The sequence below is a fragment of the Cardiocondyla obscurior genome, linkage group LG04, assembly GCF_019399895.1.
Source record: "Cardiocondyla obscurior isolate alpha-2009 linkage group LG04, Cobs3.1, whole genome shotgun sequence".
Taxonomy (NCBI): domain Eukaryota; kingdom Metazoa; phylum Arthropoda; class Insecta; order Hymenoptera; family Formicidae; genus Cardiocondyla; species Cardiocondyla obscurior.
This window is the reverse complement of record NC_091867.1, coordinates 7,544,480-7,562,781: the sequence shown is the minus strand read 5'-3', so window position 1 is coordinate 7,562,781 and position 18,302 is coordinate 7,544,480. Positions and strand designations below refer to the sequence as shown.

Here is an 18,302-nt window from a genome sequence, read left to right as displayed (position 1 = left end):
AAGAGAGAAAGAACGTCGTTTTGTAACGCCGCTTTTGCAGCCTCTTCCTATCTATTTTTCTCTGATTTCTTCTATTTTTCTTTACATTTTTTTTTTGCTTTTCCGTGCTTTTTCTCTATTTTTTTTTCTCTTTTTTTCCCCCTTTAGCTCCAGTTACGTCGATAACGATTCACCAAGAGAATAAAACCGATTATTCTCATTACGCTGCAATATATAATATAAGTTTAATGAATAATGACTTGCTGCGTAATGAGAATAATCAGTTTTATTATATATATATAATAATTATCGGTAATTATTATCTCTAATACATCCGCGCAGAATCAGGTCTACTTGCCCGCGTCTTGAAATCTCAGTTTTATAATAATACATGTCGTTACGGAAACGTTCTTCATTCGTATTGCGAGGGAATTATGTAATTAAGGTCTAATTGTTGCCACGAAAATGCGTCATATATGTTATGTTACTCTGACGTAACAGATTAATTAAAACCTACGAGTATCCTTCTTTTTTTTTCTACTTTAAATTCGAATTTCACGCTGCCCGAAAGTCGTAGACGCGGACTTCGAGGCTAAGACTCGACTTGGAAATAACAGAAATCGCATCTGAATATTAAGCGACGAAGATTCCCACGAAATTCCAAGCGGGCATGTAATAATTATGCCGTTAATTGATCAGTCGTCGAAAGCTACGATCTGAAAATTAAGGTCGCGCGTCCAGCGAGAGCTGATCGTCGATTTACGACGCGGCTTCGACACAATGGCGAGATCGTTCCGGGTTATCGAAGACTCCTTTTAACCCACCCCGAGAAGACAAACGGAAACTGTCGCGTATAACTCAGATTTTATTCGACGCCTTAACGCCGCGTCGGGGCCGCGGATCGTTTAAGTGCTCATTTTCGACGGGCGGGACATAAAATCGGTGATCAATTGGCGTTTTTATTCGCGCGCGACAAGCCGGTCATTACGGGTTTACGACGCCACTGCGGGGGAATAATATCGGTTTTATAAAATTTTCGACAAGCGCTGCATCGCTGTTATACGACGTGTGTCGCGCATGCAACGCGTAAATAACTTGTCGCGCGGCGTGATTTAAGTCCGTAAACACATTGTGCGTTTCACATTCACGCGCTTCTGAATATGAAAATTACGCGATTGCGGGCGTTTTACGATTACGGACGTTAAGAAAAAAACAAAACAGGGAGAGGGGGAAAAAAAATCAGCGACACCGTTTCTAAAATGACCACTCGTCCTCGTCTTAACGTTCCATCCCAATTAACTTTTACGCTTCACCGACGAGTCTAAACTTCATCCTGAATCTGCGAATTATGTTAATTTCTATCAGGCCCGAAGCTGCGATTTTAATATACGGCGATTTTTAAACTCGTCAAATTTTTACCGAACCGAAAGTTGTTTCGTAACGGAGTATTTAAAACGGTCAGGAAGTTCCCAAGGGGGAATTTTGGCGAGAAGAGGCGAGGTGACAACGATTTCGCGCAAACAGGAAATCACTTCTGGACGCGAAATAACTTTAGGATTACGTGGAAGACGCCTTCGAGGAAACAATAGCCGCACCGGCACGCGTTTTTAATATTTTCGTCGCATAGCAAACAACCAGCTAATCACTCGGACTCGTTAATTGCAAAGGACCGGAGAAGCGTAGAGCTTTGGGAATTCGTTGCCGCACGAACTTCCCGCTGAAAATAATGACACGTCTTCGTCGGGGACGGAAAGGCAAAGGGGGGACCAACGTTCCTTCCCGTGATATTCGTCGTAACAATGTCATTAGAGGGCCAGCCGGGAGCGGCACGTTAGGGAATGCACCTGCCGACCTTCCCTGGGATGACCGCGAGCGCGTTATTAGCAGATTTCCGTTCTCATCTCGAATCGATAAACACCTTCGGCCGTTCCGTCGTCGACGCGAAATCTCAAATCGTACCGACCATCTCGAGAGCCGACTTTATCGCGCGCCATCGTTATGCACCGTCCTATTAACACAATAACGCGACTGACCGACCGACTGTTCTTCTAGGACAAGCCGGAGTGAATCAATTAGGCGGCGTCTTTGTGAACGGCAGGCCGCTGCCGGACTGCGTGCGCCAGAGGATCGTGCAGCTCGCCATGGTCGGCGTTAGGCCGTGCGATATTTCCCGGCAGCTACTCGTGTCCCACGGCTGCGTCTCCAAGATACTCACGAGATTCTACGAGACGGGGAGCATCCGACCCGGCAGCATCGGCGGCAGCAAGACGAAGGTAAGACCGACCCTTTAATCGAACCCCGCGATTTTTCCGTCCCTAATTGCGACTTTATTACTTTTTTTATCAATTATATTTTTTTTAAAAGAAAAAAATATATAAAAATTTTTTTTTTAATTCACTAACGGAGTGTTTAAAAATATATTCGAACATTTCGAAATTGTACGATTTGATAAACAGGTTTTATCTTGAAGAAAATTTAATCAAATGCCGATATCGGAATGAGAGTTGTTTGAGGAGGATCGGAGGGACGAGGTGGTTGGGCATAAAATGCGCGGTAAGAGTGCGATTCAGGGAAAGATTAATGCCGGTGGGTTTGCAAAAACACGTGAAAACGAGCGATCGCGCAGCGGTGCGCGTCAGCGGGCGGTGGCTCTCTGATGAGAGTCGTCTTCCCCCTGCGTACGGAGCCTGGGACATTCCTGATGTGATTTTAAGTAGGGGGCTGCGTTTCGATCGTGCGTGCAATTATCCAAACACCTTGCAGTGCCGCGCATCAGCGTCGTCATGATTTTACGACTTTACACGGTTCTCCTAATGTCACCGAGGTGACTTCCCGGTTTCGTGAATAAATCGGCATTGAAGGAGGGCCGCCGTCGCCTCCGATGGGAACTTTACCTTCGCGGTCGCGTAACCGATTCCACGAAATTTCGTTTACGTTTCCGTCGTCCGGTCGTGATCGCGAGACGTTTAACGTGGCGACTTTTTTTTTTTTTTTTTTTTTTATTCTTCCCGCGTAACGCACTCACGTCGCTCAGAAACGCTATTTCGCCCCCCGGGCGCACATCGCGAGGCTGCATCGATGCCACGGTGCATCGCGGTATCGCGCATACACGCCGCTAATGATAATATAATTGCACGGTGCGTATATGCACCTGGGAATTTCTTACGATGCACCAACCGCGGACTGTTACTCTGTGCTTAATGAATTTATTTTAATAACGCGTCGGCGTGCATCGACCTTCCTCAAGTGGCGAGTTGGAGTTTGGTGCACCGGCGAAAGAGAACCAAATGAAAAACAGAGAGAGAGAAAAAGAGAGAAAGAGAAAGAGAGATGTGGCCCTTTAGAATTCTGAAGAGGACATTTAAATTCCGGTTGGAGTCCGTGGAAAGAGGGGGCCGATTACGTGCGCATGTAAACGATAGTCATCATCCGCCATTACCGGCGCTCGTTTTATTTCACGTATGTCAAAATAGTCCCGTGGCGAAATAATGGTTGCGCGCTTAATACAGCTCAGTCTTTAAGTCCTTTTTAACCCGCGATCTACGCGACGGGCCGAACTCCGGGATTCTCCGCTTCTTCTTTGCCTCTTTGCGACAAGTAAACGGTAACCCTCGGGTAATTTTGGTGAGAAATTAGAAAGACTTACGAGCCTACCTTCGCCTCGCGATGCGAGGTATGCGGGAGAGGGATCGAGATGCGCTCGCCTTGCACGCGCAACGTATCCTTGCCCGCCTATCCATCGTGTGCACAAAGGATCTCGTCTCTCTCTCTTTTCTTCTCCTGAGAGAGAAAGAGAAAGAGAGGTGATCCTTCGATCGCTAGATAACACGGCTCGCCGACCCGTCACCGTTTCTGTCTGTAAGTGGCTTTCACAGCGATTTAAAATTACGCCGATAATTAAATAATGGCTACTAGGTAAATCCTCTGATTGCGCGGCAGTATTAACTCGTCGAGCAACCCTCGAGAACCGGCACTTAACCGCGACCGCTCTCTCTCTCTCTCTCTCTCTCTCTCTCTCTCTCTCTCTCTCTCTCTCTCTCTCTCTCTCTCTCTCTCTCTCTCTCTCTCTCTTCTCCCCTTCACCCCATCTCACACGTCGATTTCCATCGAAGAAGTACGTCCCGATTTTCCTGCTGAGTAACGAAAGATGAACGGTATGCTGTCGGGAGATAACGTTGCTCTCCATTTTAAGTCTGTTATTACGACTTTCCGCGCCCTCCCCGGGAGCGGCGTATCCCACGATACCTTGCCCTTCGGTAACCGATGATCTTCCCGCGGCCGCGAATTTGGCGCAAGCCCCGCCGTTCTCAGGTGTTTTACATACGCCGCAGGCACCCTCGGGGCGCAGACGCGTTATATTTGCAGAGGAACTCGCGGCGCGGCCTGCGCGCTTAATTAAATTCGCGCTCGCGGGAGCGAAAGATTAATTTCCGATACGTGGATTCCGGAGCTCGGCCGGCACGTCGCAATTGCAATTTAGCGTGCGATCTCACGAAATTAATTGACCGGCTATCGGCGAAATCTACACGTGTTTCTCGGCCGCGGTACGTAACGTTTTCGAGACACGTCCCACGTACCTTCTCCGTTCATCCTCACGCCGCGTCCTTCTCTTTTCTATCGCGTCGACGTGATACGCGTCGGATAATAGGCCGGCGGCACGACATAGAAAATTGTCTCATGAAAAATGCACAGCGCCGCGGCCGAAGCCGCAGATAATAAAGTGGAACGTCGAGAAAAAAATCGCCGCGATCCGCATCGTTCTCCGCGTACGCGCAACGCGCTCAAAGTTCTCACCCCCGCTATCACCCCCTCGTATAACAGCTGGATAACAACGTGCCCTCGTCGTGACGCTTTAACCCTCTTTACTCCCAGCCGCGATAGCGATCTCTCGCGGGTTTCTCGAAACCGTTGAGAAAACGCCGGCCTGAAAATGATTATTGTCACGGCTTCGACCCGCGGGACATTTATTTCCACGACGTACAATTCACGCCGCGCGTGGAATCGGACGATTTTTTTGCCCTCCCCCCACCCGGCATTTTATCTGGCAATTAAGATCTCGTAGTCTCGGCGGAAATACGCGCGTGTCCGATCGCCCACCCGCCCAATAGACATGTATTTATTTTCTCGATGCATGATTTAACAGCGGCTTTGAAACACCGCGACAAATAAGCGCGAATCGCTTTTTATTTCCCACGGCGGAGTCGTGGTTTAAACGAGAGCTCGGGGACTGCGCTTGTTTCATTTAGAAACTGAAGAGCACATATTTAATATACTAATGTTAAAATCTACGGTAATAGTTGATTAAGTAAAATAAAAAGTTTTAGCGAACGATTATTTAATCGGCCTGTATAAGACTAGGTCAGAAAAAAAAATTTCCAAGACTTATTTATTAATTTTTTCTTTTTTTTTTTATTTTTTAAAGAACTTTGCCAACTTTACAGAATAATATAAAGAACAAATTTGTTATACGAATTAATTTCATTTCGGGTTGGTCGATTTTCTTAGGTAACTCGCTCAGTCTGTCGTTTTAGCTTCCCGGCGACAAATCAATCGGCCGTTATTTTTGAGTCCAGGTGACGGTGGGAAAAAAAAAAAATAGGGCGGAAGGTGTCGATGGTCCTCGTCGGCCTTATCATTCACGAGCACTCGGGGCACATGTAGCGGGAGCGCAACTTACGCGCGATAATTACCGAGTTGGTGAACCTGTTCGTATGTACACGGCCCCGGGTATATGCGGGTTATCTAACGTTTAGTGCCAGATGTCCATTCTGTCCAGCCAATTTCCTCTGACGGCAACACACACACACACACACACACACATACACACACGAGTACGTGCACATGTACAACGCATGCTCACGTGCGTGTCCGCGCTTCAATGTGACGCGAGGGTCCGCATTAGGACGCACCGTATATTGTCGGAACAGGGGTAATTGTGGCAACGACGACGACGGAAGTGTCAGATTAGAATCTGAGATGCTCTCGGGAGCACGCGATGCCTGTCCTACCCCCTGAAACTATTAGACGGCCCTCCGACTCTTCGCTACCCCCGAGGCACTAGCCCCTAAACGTTCCCCGGCAGTGGTGCTTTCACCTGCGAGGATTTCGGATAATGACAACTTGCGCGTTTGGCATTAACTCCGCGTCTTAATAATTTTCGTCATACCGCTCGCCGTTGCTATTCAAATTCTAAATAGAAGACATACCGATCATATCGATCGGTTGCATGGCGTCGCGTTGTATTTATTCTGCGCCTCTTCGAAACAATTTGTCAAGAGGGAGAGAGAAAGAAAGAGATTGCATCGGCGAACACCGAACGCAGATTACCGCCGAGGCATCGATCTTCTCGCGAAATGAGATCGGTGCCTGTAATCGGCAGGCTCGGTGATATCGTTCCGCTCGGCGATTCGTACGCAACCTACATATGTAACGCGTATACAAACCCCCGTACACGGGGGGTAGGGGGGAGGGAGGGAGAGGGCATGGACCCGTGAAAGACGATCATCTTTTCCCTGAGCGAGATCTCGCTCGCGCCAGCGCGCCTGCTATCGCCCCCGAAGAGATCGGCGATCGTGAAATCTGTACGGAATAACATTTCCATCGCGTTAGCATAAAATTATCCGCGTGCCATTACCGTTCATTAGCAAGTCAAATTAGCCGGCCAGATTGAGCACCACTGGACCCCCTCTCGACCCCCTTTCTTTCGGAGATGCGAAACCGATGGTGGGCCTCGTGAACGGTGGACGGTGCCAACCGACCGGGGCACAACCCGTTCCTTTGGCGTACGGGGGCTAAACCGAAATAAAGTAGGCACTACCGTCGCCCACCGGACGGGCTCTTCTTCGCTATCTGATTGACGACCCCGTGCTCTTCACCTGTGAACGACATATGCGTGTGCAACCCGCTACGACGGCGGTGTGACCGCGTTCGTGTTAATTTGTCGATGAGATAACGTGCGATTCGACTCAAAAAAAGAAAGAAAAAAAAAGAAGAAGGACGGAATGATTAACAACTGCATCCTGGCACCGATAAAGATCCTTGCGGAAGGACACATGTTTTAAAATCGATTGAGGTTTTTACCCTACGCCTAAATCTTCAAATTTTTTATTTTAATTACAAAAATGAATAAGTATACCTAGTCGAGTTGAAAAGAAATGTTTTGAAGATGATTCGAGATGCCTTACAAAATTACGCACAGCGGTCGGAATATACACTTATAAAGAATTACGTGTTTAATTTATTTAATTTATATTTTGTGTCGCGTTGCAGCAAGTGGCTACGCCAACGGTGGTGAAGAAGATTTTACGGATGAAGCAGGAACAGCCGACCATGTTCGCCTGGGAGATCCGCGAGCAGCTCGCGCGGCAGGGAGCTTGCGATCCCCAAAGCTTGCCCTCCGTGTCGTCGGTCAATCGTATTCTCAGAGGTGGCGGGCTCCACACCGACATCCCGGCCATCGAAAGCGGTGCTTCCGGTGGATACACGTCGCAAATTCCGGCTTCGAACGCTGGAGCCAGAGGTAAAAGACCCACCGTCACGTAAAAATGTCTCGTGTCGTTATCGGCGAGCGACGTTAACACGCGAATTCGTCGGGCCGCTAAACCGAGGAGAAAAGCTCGGGTGAGAGGAGAAATAATTCCTCGCGGAGCTTCGTGAGTCGTTATTGCAGACTGCGAAGCTGCAAGTTGCACCATTACGAGTTAACAACGCCTTAAACACCTGTCCCTAGCGTGGAATCGCGGCGGATCCGTTCCCTTTTTTTTTTTCTTCTTCTTTATGCGGTTATTTCCAGAAGAATGACGGTAAATGTCCGAAAATGGCAACTGCGAGCGCGCCGGTGAAGAAGAATAGCGAAAATGATCGTGACAAGTGGCGGGAAGAGGCGAAGGGGCCAGATCATTCTAAGATACCCCGTTACCGTGATTGACTCGTCAGCAAAAGCCACGCAAGCAGGCAGGGGGAGAGCAGACACGCAACCCCGCGCTGTCAAAAACGGAAAATTTGCCCCGCAATTTGTGCCGCTGGGATGCTGGAAGCGGTGCTCAATTTACCGGCTTTGAGCAGCTAATTACGAAACGATCACCCCTCCCCCCCCCAGACTCTCTTCTCGTCTTCATCTCTCTTTCAAGTCATTTCACTTATGAATGACAGTTCTTTTTCCAATATCTAAGAAAGGGCTCGTTTTTTGTGCCTTATTAAAATATTATTCCGCAGCCGCACGAATATCGTAATAAATAGAAGAAATTAGTACTTATCTATTGTGAACAATTTCTGGACGATATATTCTAAAATTAGTAATTACAAGGAAATTAAAATAGAGATTATTTTTTAAAAATTGAAATCTACATATTTTCCGCGAAATAATTTTGTTAACAGCCTCGAAGTAACGTAGACTTTATAGTAATAATAATAATATTAATTTTTTTTTCTAGATGCACTGATGAGAACGGACTATCACCTGTTCTACCCGGGTGCTTTAGGACCGTTGCACATTTCTACGAACACCGGCAATACTGGCACACCGTCGTGGAATCAAAGCTTTTATTCGTCTCTTTATCAAGCGACGACCTTGCATTTGCAGCACGGAATGCAATCGTTTGCGTAAGTTTATAACGACGAAATCTATTTAACAAAATTCTTAATTTTATTAGATATTCTCTCGTTATCGAACGTGTTTATTTCTTTATCACAGACCTCTAGACGCGGAACGTTTGTCGGAGCAGAATAGCACGCAAAATCAACTGGAGCTGAAGTCGAGCTCGAGCTCAACGGCCGGCAGCGACGATTCCCTGGACAAGAGCGATCTGGATGAAAACTTGGTCGAGTCACAGGACCACTACAAGTCGTTTCGGAGCACGCCGATTATCCTGGAGCTTAGCCAGAAAATCGGTAGCGATCGGAGTGCGTTTGTCAGGCACGGCACGCCCAACTCGCAGGCCACGAATTCGGATAATCCGCGCGAGAGCCCGGTACCGATCGTCGAGACGTCGAAGCGGGACCCCGCGGTGTCGCACAGGATCCAGGAGGTGAAGAACACGAGCCCAAGCACGACGATGACGACGAACGAGCGAGCGGCGGCCGAAAATCAGCCGCCGCAGCCGCAAAAGAAGAAGAATCCTTACTCGATAGAGGAGCTGCTCAAGAAAGACGAGAGCAAGTCCTCTTCTAGAAGGCCGAGAGTGCCCAACATCGGCGTGGTACAACCATGCGGCATCATCGTGAGCAAAGAAATTTAAGAATGTCGATCTCCCGATGGCTATCAGCGCAACTACATGCTCGTGTTATCCACGCGATGGACTGTGTCGAAATTAACTAGTGGAGAAGCCTTGCTCTGATAGACGTTACACAGTGTGAACGTAAACCGTAGGTGCGTGTGTAGTATTAACGGGTGCAAAGAAAAGTTGTACGATGTAAAATTGATTTGATGAAAGTTCAGTAGCAAGAAACTGAAGACTATTAAGCATTGCGACACATGTACTTGAAAGTAATTTCTTTGCACCTGATAAATGACCCTTGCGAATACAGTGAGAGTAGCGAGTGTCTAAAATGTCTATTTAGAGACTAAGGAGTTTAAGAAGAGATTAGAAGCTGATGGTTTTTAAAGCTTGTTTCTTCCGAGAGAGATAGAGAGAGAAAGAGACAGAGAATGTGGCTGTTCAGTGAAGTAAAGTAAAGTAAAAAGATAGCGCCATATGTAATATTAGCATCGAAAAACCGTAGTGTCAACCGTAACGTAGTGAGGTATATGTAATTCTTGTGTAAGTTAACTTATAATTAAATTATTTTCATTCCTCGTTCCGCGTTGCTAATCTCGACCGCTGTTTCTCGCTGGCGTATACGGCGGTTGACTGCTTCGAGAATCTAAGATTTCGCTTAACTCTGTAATTGCGTATGACTGGTTAAGAACGTCGAGGGGAAAAAAAAAAAAAAAAAAAAAAAAAAAAAGAAGAGGTGCTTCTCGGGGAAATCTCATTGGGAGGGGGAGTTTCCAATACTTTCACTGATTTATCTTGAATAGTCGATCGCGAATCGCTGGCGGTGAAATATCAATTAACTTCGCCGGTCTTTTTCCGCGCGGTAATTACCCCTAATTACCATGCCAACGTAACGCAAGAAATTCAGCACTTCCAGGCGATCACGTCACGCAATAAAATTCGACACTTGTACATTCCATCTTTGGAAGTCGGGACATAACTCCATGCAATAATGGCGAGGGAAAACACGACGGTCGTCTGATAAAAGTCCCGGGAACGGCAGAAATGTCTTAATCTAGCTGAGCTCGTGCTTGTGCACGGTCAGCTAAATCTCGAAGCGTTCTTTGGCAGCCCGGCTCAACGGTACCGCTCGGAGATGGCAATTACACGTCCGTGTCTCCATTGTAGTTCGCACTTTAGAGCCCGGCGCGAAATAGCCGCGCGATGCCGTTATACACGACGCGGAGATCAGGCAATTAAATGAAAGCCTAATAAACAAACGGTTGTAAAGCACGCGGATGGAGATATACGCGTAAAAAGCCGCGGTGGCAGCGCAGTAAAGCCATAAACGATTCGGTTGAGGGTGTCATACGTGGACACGCCGTGTGTATATCTTGTAAAATACGGCGATACATCGCTCGCGCGCGCGCGCAAAAAGAAAAGGGGAATTAAATAGCGGTGGTACCGAGCGGTCGGTAAGACCTCCCCCAACCCCTTTCCCCTCCACCCCTTTGCATTTACAACGTTGTAAACCTTTGTATCTCGTTCCTCATCGCAGACTAATTAATGCACTATAAAACTCGAGTGCTTTAATGCCGAACGATTTGCTCGTTTTGCTCCCTCACGCCCGCCGATTGCATGCTCGCGAGCTATTTCGGGGTGACGTCTCGATCTTGGAAGGTGCGCGGAAGAGATCGCGTTCTCCGCGACTCCCTTCGTTTATGGTACTTCCTTTGGAAGAAAGGTCCCGTCGTGGAACGGCTCAACAAACCGTACGCGAAGAGAAAACACCCCCCCTCTGTACTTTACACTGGCTGTCTTACAAGCGGAGGCTAACACGCTAACGCTCAAACTTCCCTTTCATTTGCCATACACGGAGATTATTAGATTTTAAGATGAGTGTGGAACACGTCCTCAAAGGAAAAAGCCCGTTACTCGTGTAGGCATTCGTCTGAAATATTTATTTTAGATTTAGACGACGTGAAATTATGAGTATTCTGTGCGTTAAATTAATCCATAATCCGAAAGGGAGACAAAGTCAAATAGAAACTTCTACATCACTCGTCGAATGTTGATTATAATTTCGGGATATTTGCGTAAGACTTCGACGTTGCACAGAATGCTCGTACAGAGTTCTGATAAATTAGAATAATGTTCTGTACAATAATAATTGCGCCCGAACAGTCTCGTTGGTTAAAAAATTTAAAAAAATGATCTCTTTAGAAATAGAATCGAAAAAGAGAAATTATGACGTTAAACTGCGGTTTAAACTAAACGACGCTAACGTAAAACGTGTTAAAAATACAATTACGGATTTGTTATATTTAGCTTCAAATATTGTCGCTGCAGACCTACGAAGACCGTCGCGTAAAGTTATGGAAATTATCGATTAAACAATACTCGTAATATAAACCTATGCTGTATGATATCATTAAATATACTAGTCAAAATGGTATATGTGCCGTGTTTACTTTGCACGTCTTTATGCTTGACGATTAATAAGAAAATAACAGCATTACAAAAATAATGGTGTATCAAAATGCACATCCTGGCCAATGTAGTCATCTTTGATGACTTTTAAGACCCGACAGTTTATGAATAATTATTCACTTTTTATTGAATATTATGATATTGCATACCGTAGAAGAGAATCTATTTGCATAGAAATTATATTTCCTTACACGTCACCTCATCAAAAGAATATAGCTGTGGAATTGCATGAACTTTCCACAGCTATGTAAAATACAAAATAGTAACTTCGTGACAAAAAATTTAATTCGCAAATATTCTTTTTGACACTACATCGTAAAGGCACATCAATGAATACTTAAATAATTATTTAATATAAATAAAGTATATATTGTTCTGGCAGTACGGCACAGATTATAACATCTATAAAATTTGTAGAATAATTTTCTCTTAAATTATCATTTACCATACATTGCACAATGTGTGTAAAAGAAAAACTTAATATGCAGCAAGATCTTTATATATAACACAGATAAATTCTGCGTTATATGAAATCTACTGCGTTCGAAACGACAAACTTGCTTAATTAATTTTTATAATTACATAAACGTAATTTATATTAATATTATATATAAACATAAGAATGAGATTCTAAAAGTAGATTTAAGAGAGGATGGATAGATTCCATTTTCCCAATAAAAAGGGATTATTTCATAAAATTAATGCAATAATTAAACAAAATTTAATATATGCAGTAAATATCGACCTTTATAAGTCTAGGTATACGTATAAAGTCTAAGGAAGACAGTTCTTTTCGGCACATATCGGTAAAATTAAAAATACACCACATAAAAGTGAAAATTTTTAAGGCACGTAATAATAAGCACTCAGTCGTTGAAACGGCTGGCAAACTATTTTACACAGGCATTCATCGTTTAATGAAATTGAACATCGCGAAAGCGATGACAATTGCGCTCGAAATGCGCAAATTTCACTAAAGTTTCACGCTCCACCGTTTCATGCAGTATAGCTTATATACAATATAGCTTCTCCTTATATTAGATATCTACAAGCATATTTAATTTTTTCTCAATGAGCAGTCTTAAAGCTTAAGATTTTAGAGCTGAAAGTTATGCTGCGAATGATTGAGAGTATTTGTAGACATGGTGTGTACCGGATGCGGCGGGGCTGGTGTATAAAGACTGTGATGCGAGTGCGATTTCGCTCTGGAGAGCTCGCTGTAGCGATCTTGTTCGGGCGGAGCCACCAGCAGTACCGGTCGCAGGGACAGGGACTTGCGGGAGCCCGCCACGCTTTGGGCTTCGTTCACATAGCCCGGATTTACTTCGCCTAAAACAACGTTGAAGAATTAATGGATGCTGTAACAAACCCCAATATATATTTCTTAAATTCCTTGCTATTACTTTTCTTTGTACATTTACCTTTGTACAAAGATCCGTTGTTGAAAGGTTCTGGTTGCAGCCTCACGTGTCTAGAGGCCAAAATAAAGGCAAGAGCGGATAAGGTGGCCGCATCCAAAGCCGCGATTGCGGCGAGAGGGATTGCCCATCTCACGGCACAGGCACCGGGATTGTATCTGTTAAAAATTGTTTTCTAAGTGTTGTCTTTCTCACGTTCATCGTTAATGCGATTACGTTTTCAGTATACAATGCCGTTATTATTAATAACTTCACAACAATTTGCGTGCGAAAGGTGCGTCCAATTAACATTATTACCATCGCAACTTAAAACTTTAAGAAGATAAAGATTTCTTTGTTAGAGTTTCTTCCTTTTTTTCTTTTTTCTTTTTATACAAAAAATAAATGAATAGAAATTCTCTATACAGGTACCCACCTGGATGCAGCTGCGCCACATACGGCTCGGATCACCGGCGAGTCCCAGCCGAGAGGATAGATGCACACTCCGATCGCCATGCAAATCGCTAGAAAGGAAGTTATTCGGTATGTAGTTACATAAAACTGCGTCCAGTTATACGTATTCAGTGACCGTTGTCACTGAAAGCCGCTAGATTGTAACATGCTCGCGTTGTGATTACGTTCGCTCTTTCCTTTTCTCGAGATTATTACGCGGCATAGAAGCGTGAAGAGAGTTTGACGGGAAACGCCGAGTGGTTCATTGACTGGACTTGTTACTTTAATAACACGAAGCCGCTCTGCGATTCTATTATTTGCATCCGCGTCGCTGTTAGATCTCGCATTTGCACGGGGCGTAATTGTGCAGGTGGCCACGGAGAGGCCGGCAGTGAAAGGGATTTGTGAACGACCGTGACGATTTTTCTGCTACGTTTACCAGGGAGCCGAGGCGATTGTTTCCCGTCGAGCGAGCGACTTCAATACGCGAATCACGCACAGTCGTGAACGGTGATTGTTTTCGCGAAGGCTTGGGGCTTAGTTTATTTTCTTTAACTTTTATTGCACTCTGCGCTTACGCACTTTCTATTTTGTCGTCCACGCGGAATTTTCTCTACCAGTTTTTCTTGCCCGTACTCCGCCGATTTCAATGACTTATAATTAACATCTCTTTATTCCTTTAGTTTTGTTTGCTTATTATACAATATCCGGCACGCGTTACGCGCTCTATATACTTTCTAACGATTTTGCAATGCATATCCCGATCTTCCTGTGCGCCTAGGGTTCAGAGTCTGCTTCGAGTTGGTGGTGAACGCCGCTATCACCTGTGCAATTCCTGCAATACGTATACTCGAAACTTCGTCGTGTTCCACGCGGTGATATATGCTCCTCTTCGTGTTTCACGCTACGGGATCGAGTTCAACTCGCCGTATAACTTTCACTATCGTGACTCGAGCCGGTGTAGTGGCTCGCTTGCAACGAACCCTTTGTTGCTGACACCGCCGAAACTTTGTTACCAGACGCTCGAGCTTATGTAAGTTACGCTCGTTCGCGTACCGGTAAATAAATTACATGCTCGTCAACTCGTTAGTCGGCGCTTCGCGGCCGCGTACCGTGCAATTTTCGCAAATAATGCGCGTTATTGCGCACTGCAGCGAATTCATTCGTTTCATTGTGCAAAGTAAACGAAGAACTTACTACGTAAGACCAGTAAAAACGTGGTCGGGAAATCGTACCGAATTAACGCGAAGGCAAAGCGCATAATTAAAAGATACCGAATCACGCATATATATGCGTATAAAAAAAAATTGTTCACTAATCAATTATAATTATACATATATGTTTAAGAGATAAGGCTTTTCTTTCTTTGCAAGGACAAGTCTCGCGTCGATACGACGAGGTAGCCACTTATGAGAGTAGGCCACCGGGTTGCAAAACTGTAATTAGCTACAAGTTAATTGGGGATCGGAATTAGGATGTGACGCAGAGATATAAGTCTTGGTGGGCTTATCTTAACGATTCGATATCGGCTCGACCGGCGGCGGACTAGCAGTTGGCTTGCGTTTAATCATAGAGGTGTTGGCGTACGGTATATGCAAGACTTGCCTGGCCACGTTATAACGGTCTATTCTACATTTCGCCGGGCCGCCACGCGACTCGTCGCGGTGACCCGCGAGCCGACGATCGGCCACAATTACAATTGCAAAAGAAAAATCTTCGCGTTCTCCGGCGAGACCGTTCGTCACCGGCCTGCGTCGTCGAAACGCATCTAGCGCGTCCGCCACGCGTTAATAAATCACGGCGCGAGACGGATTTTCGACAACACCGGGCGTAGAAATCGGGCGACACGGAAATAGAAAAAAGTGGTACATGTACCTGCATAATGCGAATTATCCGGAGAGAAAGTATCAACGCGTTTAATGCGAATGAAACTATATCGTTTCCCGTTGTAATTTCAGAGGGGGAAACAACAACTTTTACATTTTGGCCTGAAAGAAGTGCGATAAACGTGTACGAGCGTGACCAGAGATATCCCGCGTTTCAAATTTCTTTCGAAACGAAATCCAACGCTGCCTGAAGTTATAATTGGAAAGAAACGCGTCCAGTAATTGCCTCTAATTATTCATTTATCTGCTCGTTTCTACTTAGATGCGTTAATTTTATTTTATTTTATTTTTATCGCTGGAAAAAGCGACGGTCTTTGTGCCTTCGTTACGTAAAGGAAAGATATGTTGACAATAGCGCGTGCACAAAACTGCCTGTAACTCTTCTAACGATTTACCCAACGTAAATGCGCGATGACACATCATCTGTCAATGAAGCGGATATTCTCGACGGCACCGTTATTATTATTTCAGCCGGCGTTACGCAAGCAACGTCGGATTACTTTTGCAGTTACCGTGCGCTTTCTAATCGACGAATAAAACAAAATCGCGACTCGCGAATAAATGAACACGTTCGCGCAACTGGGGTACGCGACCGGCGAGCTTTTAATTACTCGGCACACATAATTAATGAGACATCCCCGCCCGAGATTTTTGCAAGGCAGTCCTTTCGCGGTCGCGGGACCGTGACACGAGGACAATTTCCGTCGACGATCAGCACCCGTTTTTCAAAGCCCGTTATCTTCGCCGCGGATCGGAGATGAAACCGATGGACACAGCTCGCTGCAATAAAGGCGCGTTAAGCAGGTCGATTACGTCACTTCCCGCGCGAATGGGACCTCGGTGTTAGACTGCGATGTGCGAAGCCGAGATGAAATGAGATCCCTGCTGATATGCGAGATCACGGTCGAGACCGCGGGGTCGCGGAATCAGCCTTACTTAAGTCCATCGCGCTTTCCAAAACAGATGCGCGCCGGCTGCGGAGCGCGCATCTCGCATTCGTCACTTCCCCAGCGATAAAATTACCTGATACTACTTGCATCCAGGCGCACATGTAGAACACGGTGGTGCTCTGGCAGAAGAAGAACATGAGCATCGCGCAGATCGCCAGTAGCGCGATTATCACCGCGATGCCGACCAGAATCGTGCTGGCGCGAAAGGGAACGTTCGCTATGGTTGATAAGTCGTCCAGCCGGCCGATGCACTCTTCGCCTAGCTCACCTACACGGCAAAAAACATATCGAGTTAAATATATTTAAATAATTATCTCCCTCGGTGTTAAATTATGTGAAACGTAGTATCTACGTGTACCGTTACACAGCCTTGTTAATTAAAATTGATTACTTTAGTTAGTGAACCAAAAATAATGAGAAAAATGACATAGAAATAATTTCAGTCAGTTGAAAGCCAAAGAAAAAGAATCGTTCGCTTTGCGACGTAAAAATACAAATATTATCTTAATTAATAATATTCCATTTTCGTTAATTAAAAGAAAAAAAAATAAAATAAAATAAAACGCCGCGAGTCAAAGTGAAAAGCGCGATATAAACGTACCGTTACCGCCGTAGCTGCATCTGGTCCATAGACCGAATCTGCCGGGGTTCTCGTGCTCGAGGTCACCGAGCCATTCCGGAGTGACGAACGCGACGACGCCGATGATGGCGTAGCATATGGTGAAGATGCCCCATAGTACCCCGATCGCCTTGGAATTGCGGATGTAGTTGGTTGCGTACATGTGCGAGGACTCAACGTATTCGATTTTCGAGCCCATCCTTACGGTTCTCCTGGTCAACGTCAACTCGATCTCCCGTCGTTCAGCAGCGATTCCTCCTTGCGCAACCGCTCGACCATAACATCGACTCCCAATCCACGCGGAACGGTGCCGACCACGAGATTATAATCGCCGGATGGAGCCGCGACTTAGCGCCGATCCCTCGCCGGTAGTCTTCGCTCGTTAAAAAAGGTCGTCGCTCTTGAAACCGAGCGCTGCCACTGATTGCGAGCCGATCCGATTGTTCGGTAACAATAGGAGCACCGTGCACGAGACACGCGAGCCTGCGTAAGGAAGGAGCTTCCCGTGAGCGAACAAAGAGTCGTACTTTCGCTAACGACGCACAACTGCGACGCGATTTAGCTATTAAGTCCCTCTCCCTGGCTCGGGACTCAAGAGCGGATTTTCCCTGAAATCGACGTGCTTGTCGCGCTCCCTCGTTTCACAATGGCTTTGGGATATACTCAGCTCACTTCCCGTCGTGTTTCTTCATCACCGCTCCCACCACGTTTAGAGCCAACAAAACGATCGCACGCTCGTACCCGTTCGTGACATTTACGCTCAGGCGCTCGCTCGCCGTGTCGTGGGTGCCTTTCTTTCTCTCGAGCAATACGTGCCCCGGGATGCAGGATGCGGCGGGAGTAGCCTGTTCACGAAACGTATAATGCAATAAGATATAATCGAAACGAAATACAGCACGTCGCACGCAACGTGTTAACCCAAAATTTCGGGCACCACCTTTAGACCCGAAGGAAGAAATCGTTGAGCTGATCGGGAATAATAATCAAAGCGAGACCGTTCACTCGCGCGGGCCTATCGACCGGCAGAAAGTCCAACTTACCGTGACGCGTTGCAGGCGGCACTTCCTCGGCGGTGCGGCGAGAAGTCAAGGAATGTCGATGACGTCAGCGACGTCAGGACTTTGTTGGAAGGCGCGAAGAGAGAGAGTGGGCGAGCCGGGCGAAGGGCACAGTCTCGAATCGTTACCGGCGTTGATCGCGAGCTGCGTTTCCCTGAGTCTTGCTGCTTTCGTACGCTGCGAGGTTTATCCCACATGCACGCACGCGACCGAGCTACCGGTTACAAGGACCAGCGGAAAATGCGGGGCCTCGGAGGAAAGACGAGGAGCGGCGCA

At 46.2% G+C, this 18,302-nt stretch overlaps 2 protein-coding genes across 3 annotated transcripts in view; one reads left to right on the top strand and one right to left on the bottom strand.

The window, feature by feature from the left end:
* Positions 1 to 11,628, top strand: part of Poxn (Pox neuro) — a 119,937-nt gene extending 108,309 nt beyond the window's left edge. For both annotated transcript variants that reach the window (XM_070655274.1, XM_070655275.1), the window contains 4 exons: positions 2,032 to 2,252; positions 7,249 to 7,498; positions 8,412 to 8,580; positions 8,672 to 11,628. In XM_070655274.1, coding sequence (XP_070511375.1) covers positions 2,032 to 2,252; positions 7,249 to 7,498; positions 8,412 to 8,580; positions 8,672 to 9,215 — 1,184 coding nt within the window. In that variant the 3' untranslated portion in view covers positions 9,216 to 11,628. The remainder of the gene's footprint in view (positions 1 to 2,031; positions 2,253 to 7,248; positions 7,499 to 8,411; positions 8,581 to 8,671) is intronic.
* Positions 11,629 to 11,930: 302 nt separating this feature from the next.
* Positions 11,931 to 18,295, bottom strand: Lhfpl (LHFPL tetraspan subfamily member 5 protein). The gene is made up of 6 exons (XM_070655277.1): positions 18,009 to 18,295; positions 16,951 to 17,813; positions 16,423 to 16,617; positions 13,497 to 13,584; positions 13,085 to 13,239; positions 11,931 to 12,992 (listed from the first exon to the last, which is right to left on the bottom strand). The coding sequence occupies exons 2-6, from the start codon at positions 17,165 to 17,167 to the stop codon at positions 12,760 to 12,762; spliced, it is 888 nt and encodes a 295-aa protein (XP_070511378.1). The 5' UTR covers positions 17,168 to 17,813; positions 18,009 to 18,295; the 3' UTR covers positions 11,931 to 12,759.
* Between the last annotated feature and the right edge of the window lie 7 nt (positions 18,296 to 18,302).